At 30.8% G+C, this 17135-nt stretch overlaps 2 protein-coding genes across 2 annotated transcripts in view; both read left to right on the top strand.

Moving 5' to 3' along the window:
* Positions 1–13094: 13094 nt before the first annotated feature.
* The window catches only part of LOC123293959 (CD151 antigen-like), a 60532-nt gene continuing 56491 nt past the window's right edge, over positions 13095–17135 (top strand). The window contains exon 1 of the mRNA XM_044874971.1: positions 13095–13154. The gene's annotated coding sequence lies outside the window, so the exon portion shown is untranslated. The remainder of the gene's footprint in view (positions 13155–17135) is intronic.
* On the top strand, positions 13652–16242 carry LOC123293958 (sorting nexin lst-4). Its single transcript, XM_044874970.1, has one exon. The coding sequence runs from the start codon at positions 14100–14102 to the stop codon at positions 15765–15767; it is 1668 nt and encodes a 555-aa protein (XP_044730905.1). The 5' UTR covers positions 13652–14099; the 3' UTR covers positions 15768–16242.

The raw sequence follows: 17135 nt of genomic DNA, 5'->3' as shown, positions 1-17135 counted from the left end.
GGCTAATTTTTAAGACTGGAATTAATTAAAACTTATCCATAATTAAAAATTGTTTATAATTTGGAATTAATGGATTTTCATCCGATTTATCCACTTTATTCTATATCTTTTACCATAGTAATTGTGTCCTTAATAAAATATTTACCGCTTTATTTAAACAATTTTTAATATTAAAAAGTTAGGTTTAACTCTACTACCAAATATTGGGAAAATTTATACAAAAATGTTATCAGTTCGGATACAAAACTGGATTATTGAAAATAATATTATATCCGAATTCCAATCAGGATTTAGGGCATCATATGAAAATATGGACAACATAGTCATAATAGATGCCCTTATGAAAAAATGTTTAGCAATGAAAAGACGAAAACTTTACTGTTGTTTTATTGACTTAACAAAAGCTTTTGACTCAGTCGACCGAAACATGCTATGGCATAAACTGAAAAAGATAGGAATTTCAAGTAAAATGTTAGAAATAATTAAATCAATTTACACCAGCGCGAGCTGCTGTACTAAAATAAACTCTTTCACCGTGTCAAAAAGCATCGAAACCTCAAAAGGACTGAGACAAGGATGCCAGCTTTCAGCGATCTTGTTCATACTGTTTATGAATGACCTACCTGATGCCCTAGAAGAAGTTGATACAATAGCACCTTGTATTAAAAACTATGAAATCAAAACCTTGATGTATGCTGATGATATAGCGCTATTTTCTGAATCGCCAGGTGGCATGAATCGGGCATTAAATACAGTTTCTGAATATTGCGATAAGTGGAGACTAACAATAAACGCCCAGAAAACGAAAATGCTAGTCATAAGCAAAGGAAGTAGGGCAAGCAAAAAAGAAATGTTTTTCATTGGAGAAAAGAAAATCGAAATAGTTAATAAATTTAAATACTTAGGAGTATTTTTAACACATAATGGTAGCTGGAAATTTCATCAACAGCAAATGATACTTAAATCGAAACAAGCCCTCATATCTCTGAGAAAGTATATCTATAAACTCAAAAGCTTACCGGTTAAGATTATTCTCATGTTATTTAATACGCTGATTATACCCATTCTATCGTATGGTAGCCAAATTTGGGGAGCACAAAAAATTGAATATGAAAATGAAGTATTTTGTAATAAATTTTATAAAGAAATATTAGGAATATCAAAATCATCATGCAACAGCGGAGTTCTAGTAGAAATTGGAAGAAAACCGATTGCAGCGCATTTTGTCTCACTATCATTGGCTTATTATGGAAGAATTAAAAATGGCAACAAAAAACTACAACAAGCAGGTCTTGCATGCGGATTAGAAACTAATATAAAAGAACAATTAAATCTTATGGAAATGACAGCTGAAAATGGCGAAAATTGGACAAAAGGAAGAATAAAAAAACAAGTGCAGGAATACTATCTAAAAAAAGTATTACATGAAGTGAACTCTATGGTATCAATGCAGATGTTTTCATGCATACCCCATTTCGAAACTGGCGCACCATATCTAAATATATTAAATAGAGACCAGAGGAGAATCCTAGCTTCGTTCAGACTAAACACTTACGCCTGGAACTATGTACGAAATTCATTAGGAGACAAGATGTGTGTTCTATGTGGTGGGCTAGAGTCTGGACAACATTTACTTATGGATTGTGAAGGTACCAGAGGAACAGAAAGAGATAGGGTTTCTGCAATGGGATTGAATAACCTAACGAACATTTTAAATGTTTCTGAGTATGATAAAGCAATAGTAGTGACGACTTATATTAATTTCATTCTATCGAAGAGGAAAAGTTTGTTGATTTGATGGCCAGGTTTGATGCTTCACACACATTAAAAATATGAGAATTAAGATTTTAAATATAAAGAATTTTATGTTATTTTATTTAGTTTTATTTTATTTTTCATATATTGTAACACAAAATGTAAGTTTGTAATGATTGATTTGCTTTTTGTATATCAATAAAGAATATATATATATAAATATTAAAAAGTTTGAAAGCTTAGTTTAAAAACTCAATTACGTATTAATACTATAATGGTTTATTTCGATATTGATAAAAATATAAACTAATATTTTACCAGAGGCGTAGCAATCATAAGATCATGCTCGGAATTACTTCCGATCATCAATCACTGAATTTCGTTTTGAAATCTGTTTATTGACGTAAATTTTTCCTTTTCTGCTTTTGTTTAATTGATAAGTAATATTGCAGTTTTGAATAGGGCTATTCACCAGAAGTATTGTAGTTATCGGCCAACCAGTATGGTCCTGACGACCAAACTGCATTGACTCGTCCGCCTTAACTATTGCTAAAGTTACTATTCCCTCAATACAGTATACAGTATGGCGTTCACACCGATACTGGCATAGTGTTAACCACAAAAAATTTCTTACCGTGTATGAGTTTAACGACAATACCATGCCATAACATATTCTGGGTCTAATAATGAATATTTTCATTCACTTTTAATCGAAACGCATTGTTACGAAATTTATATTAAAGTTCGAATTTGCTTCATTATCGGGTTCTTCTTACGCTAAACCTCACATTTTGATGACACTGCAACGCAACCTTCAATCAACTCCACAAGACTTGTAAATTTGCATCTTTTTGTAGATTTCTGGTATTTTGCTTTTTGAGGATCTATTACAATTTTGTATTTTTTAGTCTTTCATTTTTGACTAATAAGTGAAAACCGCGCTTTTATAAAAATCTGGCCACCCTTTTATACAAATTATCGGAATAAAAAATTTCGTAAATTAATTAATAATTGCGTTAATAGATGAAAAATTTTTTTCTAACCCACCCTAAAATGTTCTTTGGATCGTTCTGATCAAAAGATCCCACGGTCACAAAAATTTTTAACTAGTAGTTTTCGAGCTACGGGCAATCAAACCTTCGAATATGATTTAGTTTTAGTATATGACTAGGAAAATATCTTTCTATGAAACTTTTTCAAACCGTCCCCAAAATATTCTTCAGATCATTCCGATCAAAAACTCTCACAGCCACAAAACTTTTTAACCAGTAGTTTTCTGGGTGCGAGCGATAATACTACAAAGCTACACATACATTATGGTTATAGTACCTATATGACTAGGGAAATGGCTTTTTGTGAAACTTTTACAAACCGTCTCCAAAATGCTCTTCGGATCGTTCTGATCAAAAGCTCGCATAGCCACAAAATTTTTTAACGGGTAGTCTCCAGGTTCGGGTGATTTAATTATAGTTATTTAGCCAGTAGCTTGAAAACTACCCGTAAAAAAATTTTCTTCCTCTGAGAGCTTTTGATCAGAACAATCCGAAGAACATTTTGGATACGTTTTGTAAAAGTTTCACAAAAAGCCATTTTCCTATCTAATATTGTGGGGTGCTTTCGTAAAGCTGCTGCAAACATTGAGTTGCGTTGGCATTACACCGTTGGGCGAAGGACCTGTCGACGCCACTGTCGACCACGCAACATAATAATATACATTATAAATATAGTGAATGACCTAATTAATGTTTTTACGATTGTGTTTATTAATATTATTTAAAAAGTTATAGACTCGTATACAATTATATTTATTTATTCGAGCAACAGTAATGAATATAATTACATTTCTATACCGTTCATTCATTCATAATAAATATAAACCATTCTATAAATATTTTTTTTTCATGCCCATCTGGTCACCAGTAGTGCGTGGTATGTATGTACTCATATTACTCTGATGATGGTGACTTTTACAAAAATAAATTATTACTTACATTTCTAGCTTAGATATGTAGTAGGTACTTTGTTCTTGTAAACATTATTTTAATATCTAATGATAGATGAAATTTTTTTATAATGACACAAGTGAATGAACATACGGTAAATGTGGCTTTGAAAATTAATTTTTTTTCAATTTTATCTTAAAATACAATGTAAAAGTTTTAACTATTTTGAAGTGTTTATTATAGATCTTCGCCTATAGCTGCAGAAACGAAGCTCGAAAATTTTGAATAGTAAGTCGAATTTGAAGGCGGTTTTCGGCATTCGATTCGTTAGAGCGTCAATAAATTTTGTAATATAAATTTATTTATAAGAAATTAAAAATTTGCATTTTTTTTTTTTTTTTAATGTGTTTATTTAAAGTCGCTTTGACAACCCAGGTCCTTGGCGACTGCTCAATATGCTTTTTATTAATACATTTTAATTAAACCGTAAATATAATAAATTAACAATTTGGTTTATTGTGATGAAAATAATTCCAAGCTTGTACCCGGGGGTTGTAAGGGTCGCTGAACACGAATATTTCGACATAATCGAACACCAGGTACCTTTGAGATCAATTCTGTTGCGATATTCGTGCTCAGCGGCCTCAAAAACCCCCGAATAACGAGTTTGCAGGAGACGTTGGGGATACCGATTATCCTGGGCACTACCTCGTAAAGACACTATCTCGGTACCTCAGAGACTAATTCTGAAGCGATATTCGTGTTCAGCGACCCCAAAAATCTCCATGTAACAAGTTTTGAATCATTTTCATCATTATTAACCGAATTGTGAATTTAGTATATTTACGGTTAATTTAAAATGTAATTATAAAAAGCATACTATTTATTTATCGATTCAATAGGTAAAAAAACATAGGAAATTATCAAAATCTCTTATTAAACCTTTCATGTCCTTACTGGAATAACTTACTGTACGTTAAAAAAAAAGTCTGATTCGACTTTGCGTAGATCAGGAATCGCGATAAATATCATCTTTCGATTAATAAATTAACTTTAGACAACCAAATGTCTAAATGTCTTAAGTCAGCGTCGAGTCTGTAGCCATTTTTTATCAACGAGTGTGCGTGTGTGTTTTTTTTAGTCTTCGTTAGTCAATTTGGGGCCCCTTGTCAAAAAATTTATCTACTTCGTTACCCTTTTCGTCTATTTCCCTCTTTTTAGTATTCGTTAACCTATACCTGATCCCTACGGAAAAAAATTCATAGTATTAAAACCAATTTTGTTCCCATCACAAAGAATTTCGAAAAACGCAATGTAGAAAACTTGGAAAATGAATTTATCCTTATTTACATTTTTATATTTTTCTTTAGAAAACTTAAAACAAAAAGGTTAGGTAATATTTATTATATTTTAAAATCTCTTTCTACAGACCAAAGCACGAGGTTTCGGTTCCTGGCTCTGTAATAAAGATAATACACAGCTTACTTAATTCTATTAAAATAAATTTATGTAACATTTTTAATACATACAAAAGACATATTTTAATCCATAAAAACATGACTTAATTCTAAAACATATGCGATGTATGACTTTTTTTTAAAAAAAAAAAAGCAAAATTAAATCAAATCATTTTATTCATGATACGTAGATTTTGTTGAATATAATACAAGGCTCTATATAAAACCAATTTGCACATCTGGTTCTCTAACTTCCGGTTGAATGTTAATGTGTAGCATTATATATTTTAGCTAAATCAGTTAAGTTCATATTTTTTTACATTGGATACCTGATATCTGATGTACAATCTGGTGCAATAAATATGATCCACTGTGCAAAGTTACTCTGCTGATTGGGTAGTCTATATTATGTACCTGGCAGATTCCCGTTCGCTGGGCACACTAACCACTTGGATGTGAATATATACATCTTTTATTAACGAAATGTTTAATTTCGATTTTATATTTATTGTAAATTGTTCATATTTTAAATATGAAACAAGTTGAAATACCATGTATAGACAGTGTTGATTACTCTGTCACATTACACATACATACATGCCACACATATATAGCTGACATTTCCATATAAAACATATTATACAATTTGCGCATAATTTGCGCTCTAACGGGTAAATAGTGATGCTAACGAAAAAATGTTTCAAACAAAAGTTGTTAATTTGTTTATAAGAAACATTTTTTACATTTAAACTTTTGTTCTCTAACGGTTTACAAGATGGGTCCTACGGACCCAAGACCCAATTGACCTATGTTGCTCATTTACGAGCTTGACCTCACTTTTTAAGTCCTTAGCACGCTATAAAAATTTCAGCTTGATATCTATTTTTGTTTTTGAGTAATCGTGATGACAGACAGACGACATAAAGACAACCGGAAATGGTCTAATTAGGTGATTTTATGAACACCTATACCAAAATTTTGTTCATAGTAATATTTTTAAGCGTTACAAACTTGGGACTAAACTTAGTATACCTTGGTATATTTCATATACATAGTACATAGTGCAAGTCAGTGAATACACAGATTTCCACATCACCCATGAGGTACTGTGTATTGGGATGCGTTCCCGTTATTTATCCCTTAAGCTAGTGGATATATATATTTTGCAGCTCCTGTCCATAATAAAGGTTGAACCTGGAGCCAATTCCATTTTTTTATGTTTGCAACTCTATAAATTATAATTCCCAGGTTAAGAAATGTATGGCGTTTATTACAATTCTGATATGGACGTATGGTACAGTGAGAGATACTATTGTGTCTTTGTTAGCATAAGTAATTTTATAGTATTAAATAAGCCTGACGTCCATACTGCATTGACTCGTCCGCCATAACTATTGCTAATGTTACTATTCCCTCAATACAGTATACAGTATGGCGTGCACACTGATACTGACCATTCACTTTTTCTACAGAAATAACAATGCTGTAAGAAGAAGAATATTGCACAAGTAATCGTCCTAGTGATTAAAGATAGGGTAAAGACGTGTGTATCATTGTAGCATGCGTGCAGTCAAGAATACGCCATCGGATTTATCTTTGTAAAGTTTTCTTAAGAGTCCCGTCTACAGCAACAAACCTGCAACGTTGAAGCACCTAAAAGCTAACATCCGCAAAGTTCTAGCGGAAATAATCTTCTTAAAAATGCAAAAAATCAGAAAATAATACTTCGAACGAATAAATCGATTTTCATTAAATTCCCAAATACATTTTTTGTTCGAAATCTTAAGTAATACTCCGATTTACTAAAAAAACATAAAAAGTATTTTTTCAGATAAAATCAACAAATTATTGACTCATTTTATTTTAGAGAGAATTTGTTGAAATCCATAATAATTGTTTTGATGAATAAAATAACACTTTAATTTCAAGAATTCTTTATATTTTCTTTTTTCGCACTTGTAACATTTGCAGTATGTTGCTACTAATTCCTGAAAGTGTTATTTTATTTTCATCAAAACAATTATTGACTCATTTTTGACATTCGAGTGTGTATTTGATTCAGTTGTAAAGATGTATTGTAAATGCTGTGTATTGTGTTTATGTCAGGGTTTTTTCTACATATTACGTAAATACATTTTTATCATTAAAAAAAGAAATTTGGACTTTTATACCACAAAATTTTTTTTTGCAACAAAATATATTTGTAATATTTTTATCTAAATAAGAGCTCACAACTTCGATGACGTGGAATAATTTCCAAATTGTAATTTCTCACTGTCTGCGTTTCTGGAATGTAAACTACACAGACTTTTGTATACCCACAGAAATTAGATAATAATGTCACGACACGGGATAGTTTTGTTCCATCGAAATACGTCTAAGTCTATTTGTTATCGAAATTAAAAAATGTGATCATTGATTGCCTTCGGATTCAAACATCTTGAAATGTGGTTCTTTCGTACTAATTGTCCTACCAATTTTGGTGGCTTGATGTGCATTTATTTTGAAACATACACTTCTGCGGTCTATTTTAATGTGGTTTTCGTATTCCTTGGGTCTTAGGTCTTTAAAAAAATTCGAAAAAAAAAGAAAATTTATTATTCTTCGATTTCTATAAAATTAATCTATTTTGGTTATTGGGATCCAAAAATTACGAAAAAAAAGGAAGAAAAATTGATCAAACGTACATGGTTTTCAAAATATGATCCCTGAGGGAATTCAAACATCTCGAATTGAGATGGATTCCTTTGGTAATAATTACCCTACAAAATAGTTTTCATGTCAATTGATGATAAATTATATGAAGTGAGTAGAGTTTTATATTTAGGCATTTAATTGTTTCGGATTTTTAGATGCAAGACAGCTTTTTTTATATTTATCATTTTCAGATAATAGTGACGTTAAAAATCCGCAAAATCGTCAGCTTGTATACATTTCAAGCCCAGGAAGAGAATCTTTTCAAGTCCAGAAAGAAAATTGTTTTTAAGAAACGTTCCTTTGTAGTTTTTTCATCTCTATTTGAGAATTAATTATGTATGTAAAAATCGTAATGAAAACGCTAATCGGGTCAGCGAGTCGTACGTCCATTACACCAGTGACTAATCACCGCTTGGTAAATAGTCGGAGGCTTTAAGTTTTTACGTGTATCAGAAGCAATTAATCTTTTAGCTCGAGGTTAGTTGCATCACTTGTGATATTCCAACACTTCCTGCAACTTCTTGTTTCAATTGTTTTTAGCTATACACTACACATTTAGTACAGTAAAAGATGTTACAAAAATCGGCTAATAAAGGAAAATGGAAGAAACCGCTCGCATTTTGCTAAAATCTCATGGAATGTGTTTCTTAGGTGGCAAATATCATTAGTAAATGTTAAGTGTTTGTCAAATAAACGAAAACTATTATACATGTTTAACGTATACGTAATTCAAGTTGGCTATTTATTAATTTAATAAGTCAACTTTAACATTCCATTGAATTAACAATTTATTATTTATTAACATATAGAAACGTTTGCACCACTAACTCATGCCTTACTCATGACGTTTTAGCAAAATGCCAGCGGTTTCTTTCATTTTCCTTTATTCCTCCATTTTCTGTAACATCTTTTACTGTAACAAATTGTAGGAACAAACATAAAATATGAACCATATGGTTTTTGAGATACCTTTAGGCAGGCATCCCAGACCATGATGATGGATTCAAGAAGAAACTATTATTAACATAAAAACATTTTTTACTATAATCATTTATTTTATCAAAAAGTGGGTGGAAATTTAATATAACTTATACTAATAATTAATGAATTTGTAAACATTTAATAAAACAATAAATACAGGAAACAAATCAACTTTATCTTATAGAGTTATACCTACTACCTATATGACTATGAGGTTAAAGAACTATACATGTCTTTCAGTATAACATATTATATGGGAAGGTTGAGAGTGTTAGTCACTTTTCAGCCATTTTTTTGACTTATATCCCTATCCCTATCCCTATATAAATATATAAGTAAGGATGTTTGTTTGTTTGTTTGTGTGTTTGTTACTCTACAACAATATCGCCCATACATTATTTAGAATAACACATGCGCTACAATTTATACTGATATTTTTAAAAATAAAATTTCCAGATATATTTAAAAAAAATTAAATTTAACCTTACATTTTACTGCGCCATCTATGAGCATCATAGGATGCATTTGGATCATAAATTAAAGATTTCTGTAAAAATAGTAAAAGTAAAACAATCCATGGATATCTTTTCTGATATACCCAATGAGTTATGACTATTTAATAACAAAATTGAAAACTGTACATATATTTAACCTGTGTAAAACAATCTCTTCCATTATTCCGAGTGTTATGGAATGGGGATTAGTGAGAGCAAGGGAGCTGGAGCCAGGAAAGCTGGCGGGTATTAAGCTAGTTCATTATAATTTGAAGATACTGACAAAAAAATTTCCGGGTTATTTGTTGCAGTAACACGACCCGTTAAAAGGTCGAACTATTGAAATGAAAATAATGGTCACAGTGTTGGTCATCGTTATCACAGGAAAATTACGAGAATATATTATAGGCGTTATTTTATTTGTAACGTTTACTTTTTGTTTAGCGGCTCCAAAAAAACAGTTATACCCCCTCAAATATAGAAAGTTTGCAGCAGCATGACAGCTATTTAGAACCATTGGGAGTAATAAAATATTACCCTGCAGCAAATAAAAGTACGTCTTAAAGCACATTCTTCGGATGCATTCTGTTTCGACGACCAACACTGTGACTATCATTTTCCATTCAATTGTTGCGTACTGTAACAAATGAACAGGAAATTTTGTGATGGTGTATTCAAGATTACATTTTTGAAATTATTTCAAACATGGTTTATTTTTTGTTAGACGGTTTCAAATAGACACTATACTGTCTCAAATATGGAAAATATGCGGCAGTATGACAGCTATTTGGAATCGTTGGGTAAGTAAGCATGGTGTTTTTTGTTAAGGGGCAGAAGCAAAATGGTTGGTAATCAAAAAATAACCCTGTACCAAATAAAATTACGCCCCAAAGGACATATTGATTAACTACAGGCCCAACTAGGTGTAGGCATTTCGAAAATGATTAGCAACTGTTTGCCCGTAACGTCTAGGTTGGCCCATCGGTAAAACTCTACATAGTATATGGTCAAATCATTGAAAATGATATGGAAAAAGCTTAATTTTCTTAAAATTTTCTGTTTCTTACTCGATTGGCATACGTTCAAGCATGAACGTCACTAAACATTCACAGCACTTACCATATTGATTCCTTGTCCCTGTTTTTTTTTTTTTACATGAAAGAATGGGAATTTTTTTCAAAACTTTTACAGAAATGCTATACCAAAAAAACTAAAAAATTGCGATGAGTCTACCTAGATAACTTTCCCCTACTTTTATAGCGATTTAAGATTTATTACTTCAAGTTTCTTATAAGCAATCAAATTTTTATTTTTGTTCGACAGTTATATTCAATACAAATTCTTGCAGTTTACAAAAAAAAAAGCAATGATTATGATACTGTGAATGATTTAGTATGTGTTCGATGCCATTGAACATTTTAGAACAAAAACAAATTTTTTGACTTTATATGAGGCTCACACAAGGTGTATTGTATGATTTTCTTGACGCCGGCGTCATTATTTTTTGTTATGGTTTATTTTATTTGTAATTATTAAATAAAAATTTTGAGTACGTGATATTATTGAAAGCTCTACATAGCCAATGCAGTGAATAAACTTGAAACACATTAATCACAATTAAATCTTTGCTTTAAGATATTTTTTCTCTAACAAAGCATAATACATACTTATCCGATGTCTACTTTCACTGTCTCTTCTATAACACTCAGAAAAGCTTTTCAGAGAATATTAAAGCATCTGTTCTGGACAGGTACAATACCCGAGATGGTTTATCTGCCAATATCCCTTTCCCTATGGTGGAACAGATGTCCATAAATTGTTTCTCCTTCACCATGTTTGTCTCATATTATTTATTTACTTTCTAGTGATCTTTGCTAGTTATTTAAGGACAAAAACTAGTATATTATAAATGTGCAAGTAAGATTGTTTGTTTGTTTGTTACGCTTTCACACAAAAACTAATGAATGGAGTTAAATGAAACTGTACAATAATATAGCTCACACATCAGAATAAAACATTAACTATAATTTATAAAGATATATTAAAAAAAATGCAAAAAATTAAATTCAGTTTATAAACAGTTTACAGTTTATAATATTTCACTACGCCATCTATGAGTATCATTTGAACCATAAATCAAAGATGGTGAACGAAATACAATTCAATCGCTCATAGCCACCTGTTCCGATACACTCAATGAATCAAGACTATTTAACACTTAAAAAAAATTGAAATATGTACATATATTTTACCTGTGTAAAACAATCCCTATCCCTACTTCGAGTCTATGAAAGGGGAATAAGTGAGAACAAGAGAGGTGGAGACTATAACACGATGCTCTTTACTTTTAGGTCCAGTGAAGGGGCGAGTATAAAGCTAGTAATGAATAACTTTAAATTCATTAATATCTATTAAATTACCGCTTTTAAGACTGTTTCGCTTTAGTAAAGTTTACTTTTCCGATGTCTCTTTCCACTGTCTCTTCTAGAACGCTTAGAAAAACTTTTCCCAGAAAATTGGAGTTTAGTCTGGACAGATCAATACTCCAGATGGTATATCTTTTCTTCCTAACTGTATTCTCTTTAGTATTTGTCCTTTATTATCACTCATTAATTTAGATTCATCCTGATAGCATTGTCTCCTGTGATTACTCCCGTGAATATTTAGACTAGGCTCTCCTCATGACTTAGTGTTCACTTGGCCCTACTGTTTCCAATCCCTTTCTAAAGTTTTCAATTACGGCGTAATTATCTCGATTCTGTCACATCCTACCTTGTTTTTTTTTACCATGATAACATCAATATAATCTTTCAGGAAATGAATCACTGGTAATCATCATATAAACTAACAGTTCATTCGTCTTCATATTTGCCCAGGCATTTCTGTCTTCTTTATTGCTTAATTCCGTCTCAATCGCGTCAATTATTTGCATAATTTTTACTTTTTTTTTTTTAGTAGTCTCCATTTCTATCGGCATCAAAATGTTTTATTTTCAAATTCTGAAATGTCAATATTTCGTAATTTGAAAAGGGCATTTAGATGGTTCCTATAAATTTCCCTTCCATGAATAACTCAATGAGTACCATGACTAACAACATAATCGTTAATCACATTAGAACGTCTCCTTGATGAGAACTAAACCGTTTAATATCATTATTAGTTTAGGAACCTTAAACTAATTTGCTTTAACGCAATATTTAATTAGATAATTAATTTTTTGTTTTGATACTTCTAACAAATTTTGTTGAATAAAGATAAGAAATGAGTCATATTAGTTTCTACGTGTATCTATCTGTTTCTATTAGTAAGAATTAAATTAATTAAAATAGTTAACCATAACATAAACCACATCATTAAAGATGCAAACCTCATAAAGACCTTATTATGTTATTCCGCAACAAAACCTTAAACTCAATTAATTACATTTAAATTCAATATTTTAAAGTTAAAAAAGAAATAATAATATTAAATATTCAAAGACAATGTTTTTTATTATAGATAACAATTAACAGATTAAATTGTCTCAATACAGTGTACATACTGAGGTTTGAGTAGTTTTCACAGAAATTTAATTCTAAAATTTATTTGTACTTACCTGAAAGTATGCCTTTGATATATAATATAAATTAAAAATATAATATATTTTTGCATTCAAAATGTACCAAAACTTTTGGGTTATCAAAAGTAAATTTTAGCATTTTATTTGCTCTATTTCTTCTATATTCTGCATTAAAATGTATTTAATTGTGATTTCTTTCTATTGTTTCAGATAGTTTATACTTCAGAACTTTACATTTGACTGCTAAAGAAAGGGAATAACGGACTTTGTAAGTATTTAAATTTGTTTAATTCATATTCTTAAGCCGGTCATACTTTAACGCTCAGATAGTACTTAGCATACATAAGACTCTGTGCTATTTTTGAGTTTAAGTTCGCAATACGATAACATTTTTTTTTTTACCAAATTGTTCGAATATCACAACTGTAGATGTAAGTTAACTACCAAAATATAGTGATGATTGACTATTAAAACAGAGAGGTTCTTTTTTATACTACATGCCACAAATATTGATAATATACTTACAAATATTACATACTGATTGTATGTGTAAAACAAAGATAAAGCAACGTAATCACTCACAACTAGATATTTCTATGTTATTTTAGTAGTAAACAAGTTTCTTTAAAGAGAGAAAAGATAATACAACATATTGTTAATAATAAGAGATATACATCTGCCAGCTGTATACATGTTGTAACATGAACTCACAATGAAAAGAGGTACGTCGTACAAGTGTTTGTATGGAGCGCTACACTGTGGCAGTTTATGCAAACTGGAACGATGAGTAAGACGGATAATAATTGTCGTGTTTTTAATAAATTGTATCATATTTTTGGATAAATTTTAATATATACGCAATTATATTTTTTTAAGAACATAAATTGTTATCGTAATATATTTTTCTAAAAATTAAAAGTGAAATTTTTATAGTTTTGCATGAATTTATATATTTGTACATAGATAATAAAAAGTATTAGGTTAGAATAACGTATTGTGTAGTAATAACTAAAATGTCAAAAAAGTGGGAGTGAAAAAAATAAATATATTTGTGACAGTACTACAGTTTATGTGAATTTATTGATATTTAATTGTAAATAATAAGTTTTTTTAACACTAAGTATTATCTGTGCCTACAATAGTTAATTTTAATTGTGTAATTGTGGCATTGTTTTTAATTGAAGAGTGAGTCATTAAACAAAAATAACAAATCATGTCTGGTTTTAAAGTGTCTGCATTATATGATTTTTCTGGTGAACCGGGCACTGGTGAACTATCAATTAAAGCTGGTGATATATTAACAGTAACACGTAGTGATGTGGGTGAAGGATGGTGGGAAGGGACAAATGCAGCAGGTAAATCTGGATTATTCCCAGCTGCATATGTAGAGACAATATCAACAAGTGGTCCACCAGACAGACCTCCGCCTATGTTACCGCCTCAAGCATCCGTCGATAGTGATAATAATTGGGGTGGTGATAATAATACAGGAAATGATGCAGACGGATGGGATGACGATTGGGATGAAGATACTTACTCTGAAATTGGACCTGGTGGAAACTCACAGCAAATTTATGCAAATGATAACGTTGGTGGGGGTGCTCCGACAATGCCCTTACCTGCTGTACCGTATGATGATAATATATCAAATTATGGTGGAAGTGATTCTCGAGGTCCAGTTGCTAAAAAAAATTTAAATCGTTTTTCTAATTTCGTTAAGTCTGGTATTGAGAGTTATATATTTGGTGATTTAAAAATCCAAGTATCGGATGCTGATAAGATATATATTTCACTATCGGATCATGGTATATGCAGTTGGCCCTCCATAACACGACCTTACACTGTACAGGTTGCATCGCCCAAAAAAGAATCGAAATTAAAAGGACTTAAAAGTTTTATTGCATATCAATTAACACCGAGTTTTAATAGTATTCAAGTATCACGTCGCTATAAACATTTTGATTGGCTACATGAACGCTTGACAGAGAAATTTTGTATAATTCCCATTCCACCATTACCTGATAAGCAAATATCAAATCGGTACGATGAACATTTCATCGAACATCGGCGTGTACAACTTCAAGCATTCGTTGATTGGGTTTGCCAACATCCAGTGTTATCTGTTTGCGAAGTATGGCAACATTTTCTTACTTGCACCGATGAAAAACGTTGGAAATTAGGTAAACGACAAGCGGAAAAAGATAATTTAGTTGGTGCAAATTTTTGTGTACTATTAGAAACCCCAGAGAAATTATTAATGCCTTTTGTCTTAGACCCACAAATAGAACGATGTCAAAATTTTATACATAGCTTAGATAATTCATTAAAAAATTTAATGGCAACGGTGATTGAGCAAACAAAAAAACATCAAGGTCCATATAAACGGGAATTTCAAAAAGTTGGCGAAAGTTTTTATGCATTTGGAACCTCGCTAGACTTGGGCGAAGATAGTGCAGCGATACCATCCAAATTAACGGATGCGGTAAAACGTACTGGTGCTACATATATTGAAATTAGTAAATTGATCGAAGATCAACCGAAATATGATTGGGAACCGTTAAATGATCGATTGCATTTATATAAAGGTATTACACAAGGTTTTCCCGATGTTTTAGCGGTTCATAAAGTGGCAATGAATAAACGTAAAGAATGTGAAAAGTTAACGTCCGATCAAAAAATGAATGTGTCCGAATTAACTGAAGTGACACGTAAAACTGATGTTATTAATTATGGTATTTTAGCTGAAATCAATCATTTTAAAAAAGAACGTGAAATTGATATACGAATTACAATGAAAGCATTTTTACAACAACAAATACAATTTTATGAAAATATTGTTCATAAATTACAAAATACTTTAGATTTATTTGATGAACAATAAAAATTGTTTTTATTTTTCAATTTTTTTTTTCATTTTTTTCTACCATAGAATATATTGGGTGTCACATAACGATCACCTTCGGACAATACAAGAATAAAAGTATTAATTCTAAGCAGATAAAGCCCATGCTTATAAAACCTTGTGATTATCTCACCGTTGATCGAATATTGGATAAAATGTTTTTTCCTTTTTTTGGTCGTATTTTCGGGGGCTCGAGAAAGCTAACATCTCGCTACATAGAATTTTCTTATGTAACAAGTTGCCCAATAGAACGTAAAGAACAAATATAAGTCTCAACGGGAATTACAAAGTTTGTGAGTCGCGGGCATGTGGCCTATAAAGTTATCGTAACTGATCTCATGGCCACGTCATAATAGGGATGTTGTCTAAATTTTTATTATCACTACATTTGAAGAATTCTCCCTGGACGGGCAGAAAAATGAAATTGGTTTTTGAAAATCTTTAATAGTATGCAATAAATGATCGTTTAAAATTCCTAGATATAGTTTAGTGACGTCATTGCACGGTATCATCATAGAGATTACATATAAAACTTTGTTTTGCTAAAAGAAGATAGACAACAATCTTTGAATGCTTATACCTTCTTAGTTTTTTATCAATTTTAAATTCACTTTCTAATTTTGCTATGGTATCAAGTCTCGTTTTACATTTTTATGGTTAATATGGCAAATTCGACATCAGCCAACTACCGTGTTCACACCTTACTAGAGTTAATGCTGTAATCAATTAAAATGAAAGAAGCTAAAGATCGTTGGTTCGAAAAAACTCCTAAAATCTGGCCTGTCTAGAATCTTATTCTCTATATCACTGTATTTTCCAAATGTGATTATTACGGGACACTGCATAGAATTAGGAGTGTACCAGGTAAATTTACTAATGAGAGTCCAAAAAAATATTGTTTATAATGAAATCACGTTGAGTTTGTTATTGTTTTTTTAAAGGTTAAATTTGTTTTTATGATAATTGATGACACATCATAACCACAATTATTAAGTTTGTTCTTCCTGCTTTTATTTTAAATACGGTGACAATATTTTTTAGTTAAATAATAAAAACAAATATAGTAATTTTTTTAAATTACTATGTTTAAATATTTGCATATAGTGAGATATATTTAACTGAAGGAAAAAATCTGTTGCGACCTCCTACACTTTTAGTGACTAAACTTACAAGTTTAGCATATAGTTATGTCGATAAATAAAATACTACCGGCATCGGCAGTCTACGTGACCCGATTGAGTAAAAGGCTATTGTACATTCATTTGAAATAAGCCTCAAGATGATTAAAAAGAAATATGGACAGTTTTTGAGGTTAAATCAGGCTTTGTTCACTGCCACAAGATTTTA

This window comes from Chrysoperla carnea, chromosome 2 (assembly GCF_905475395.1).
Source record: "Chrysoperla carnea chromosome 2, inChrCarn1.1, whole genome shotgun sequence".
Taxonomy (NCBI): Eukaryota; Metazoa; Arthropoda; class Insecta; order Neuroptera; family Chrysopidae; genus Chrysoperla; species Chrysoperla carnea.
Note: the sequence above shows the minus strand (reverse complement) of the source record. Positions and strands in the feature narration are given on the sequence as shown.

What these genes read in the sequence shown, in the direction of transcription:
- LOC123293958 (XM_044874970.1), top strand. Translation starts at nt 14,100, where the DNA reads ATGTCTGGTTTTAAAGTGTCTGCATTATATGATTTTTCTGGTGAACCG.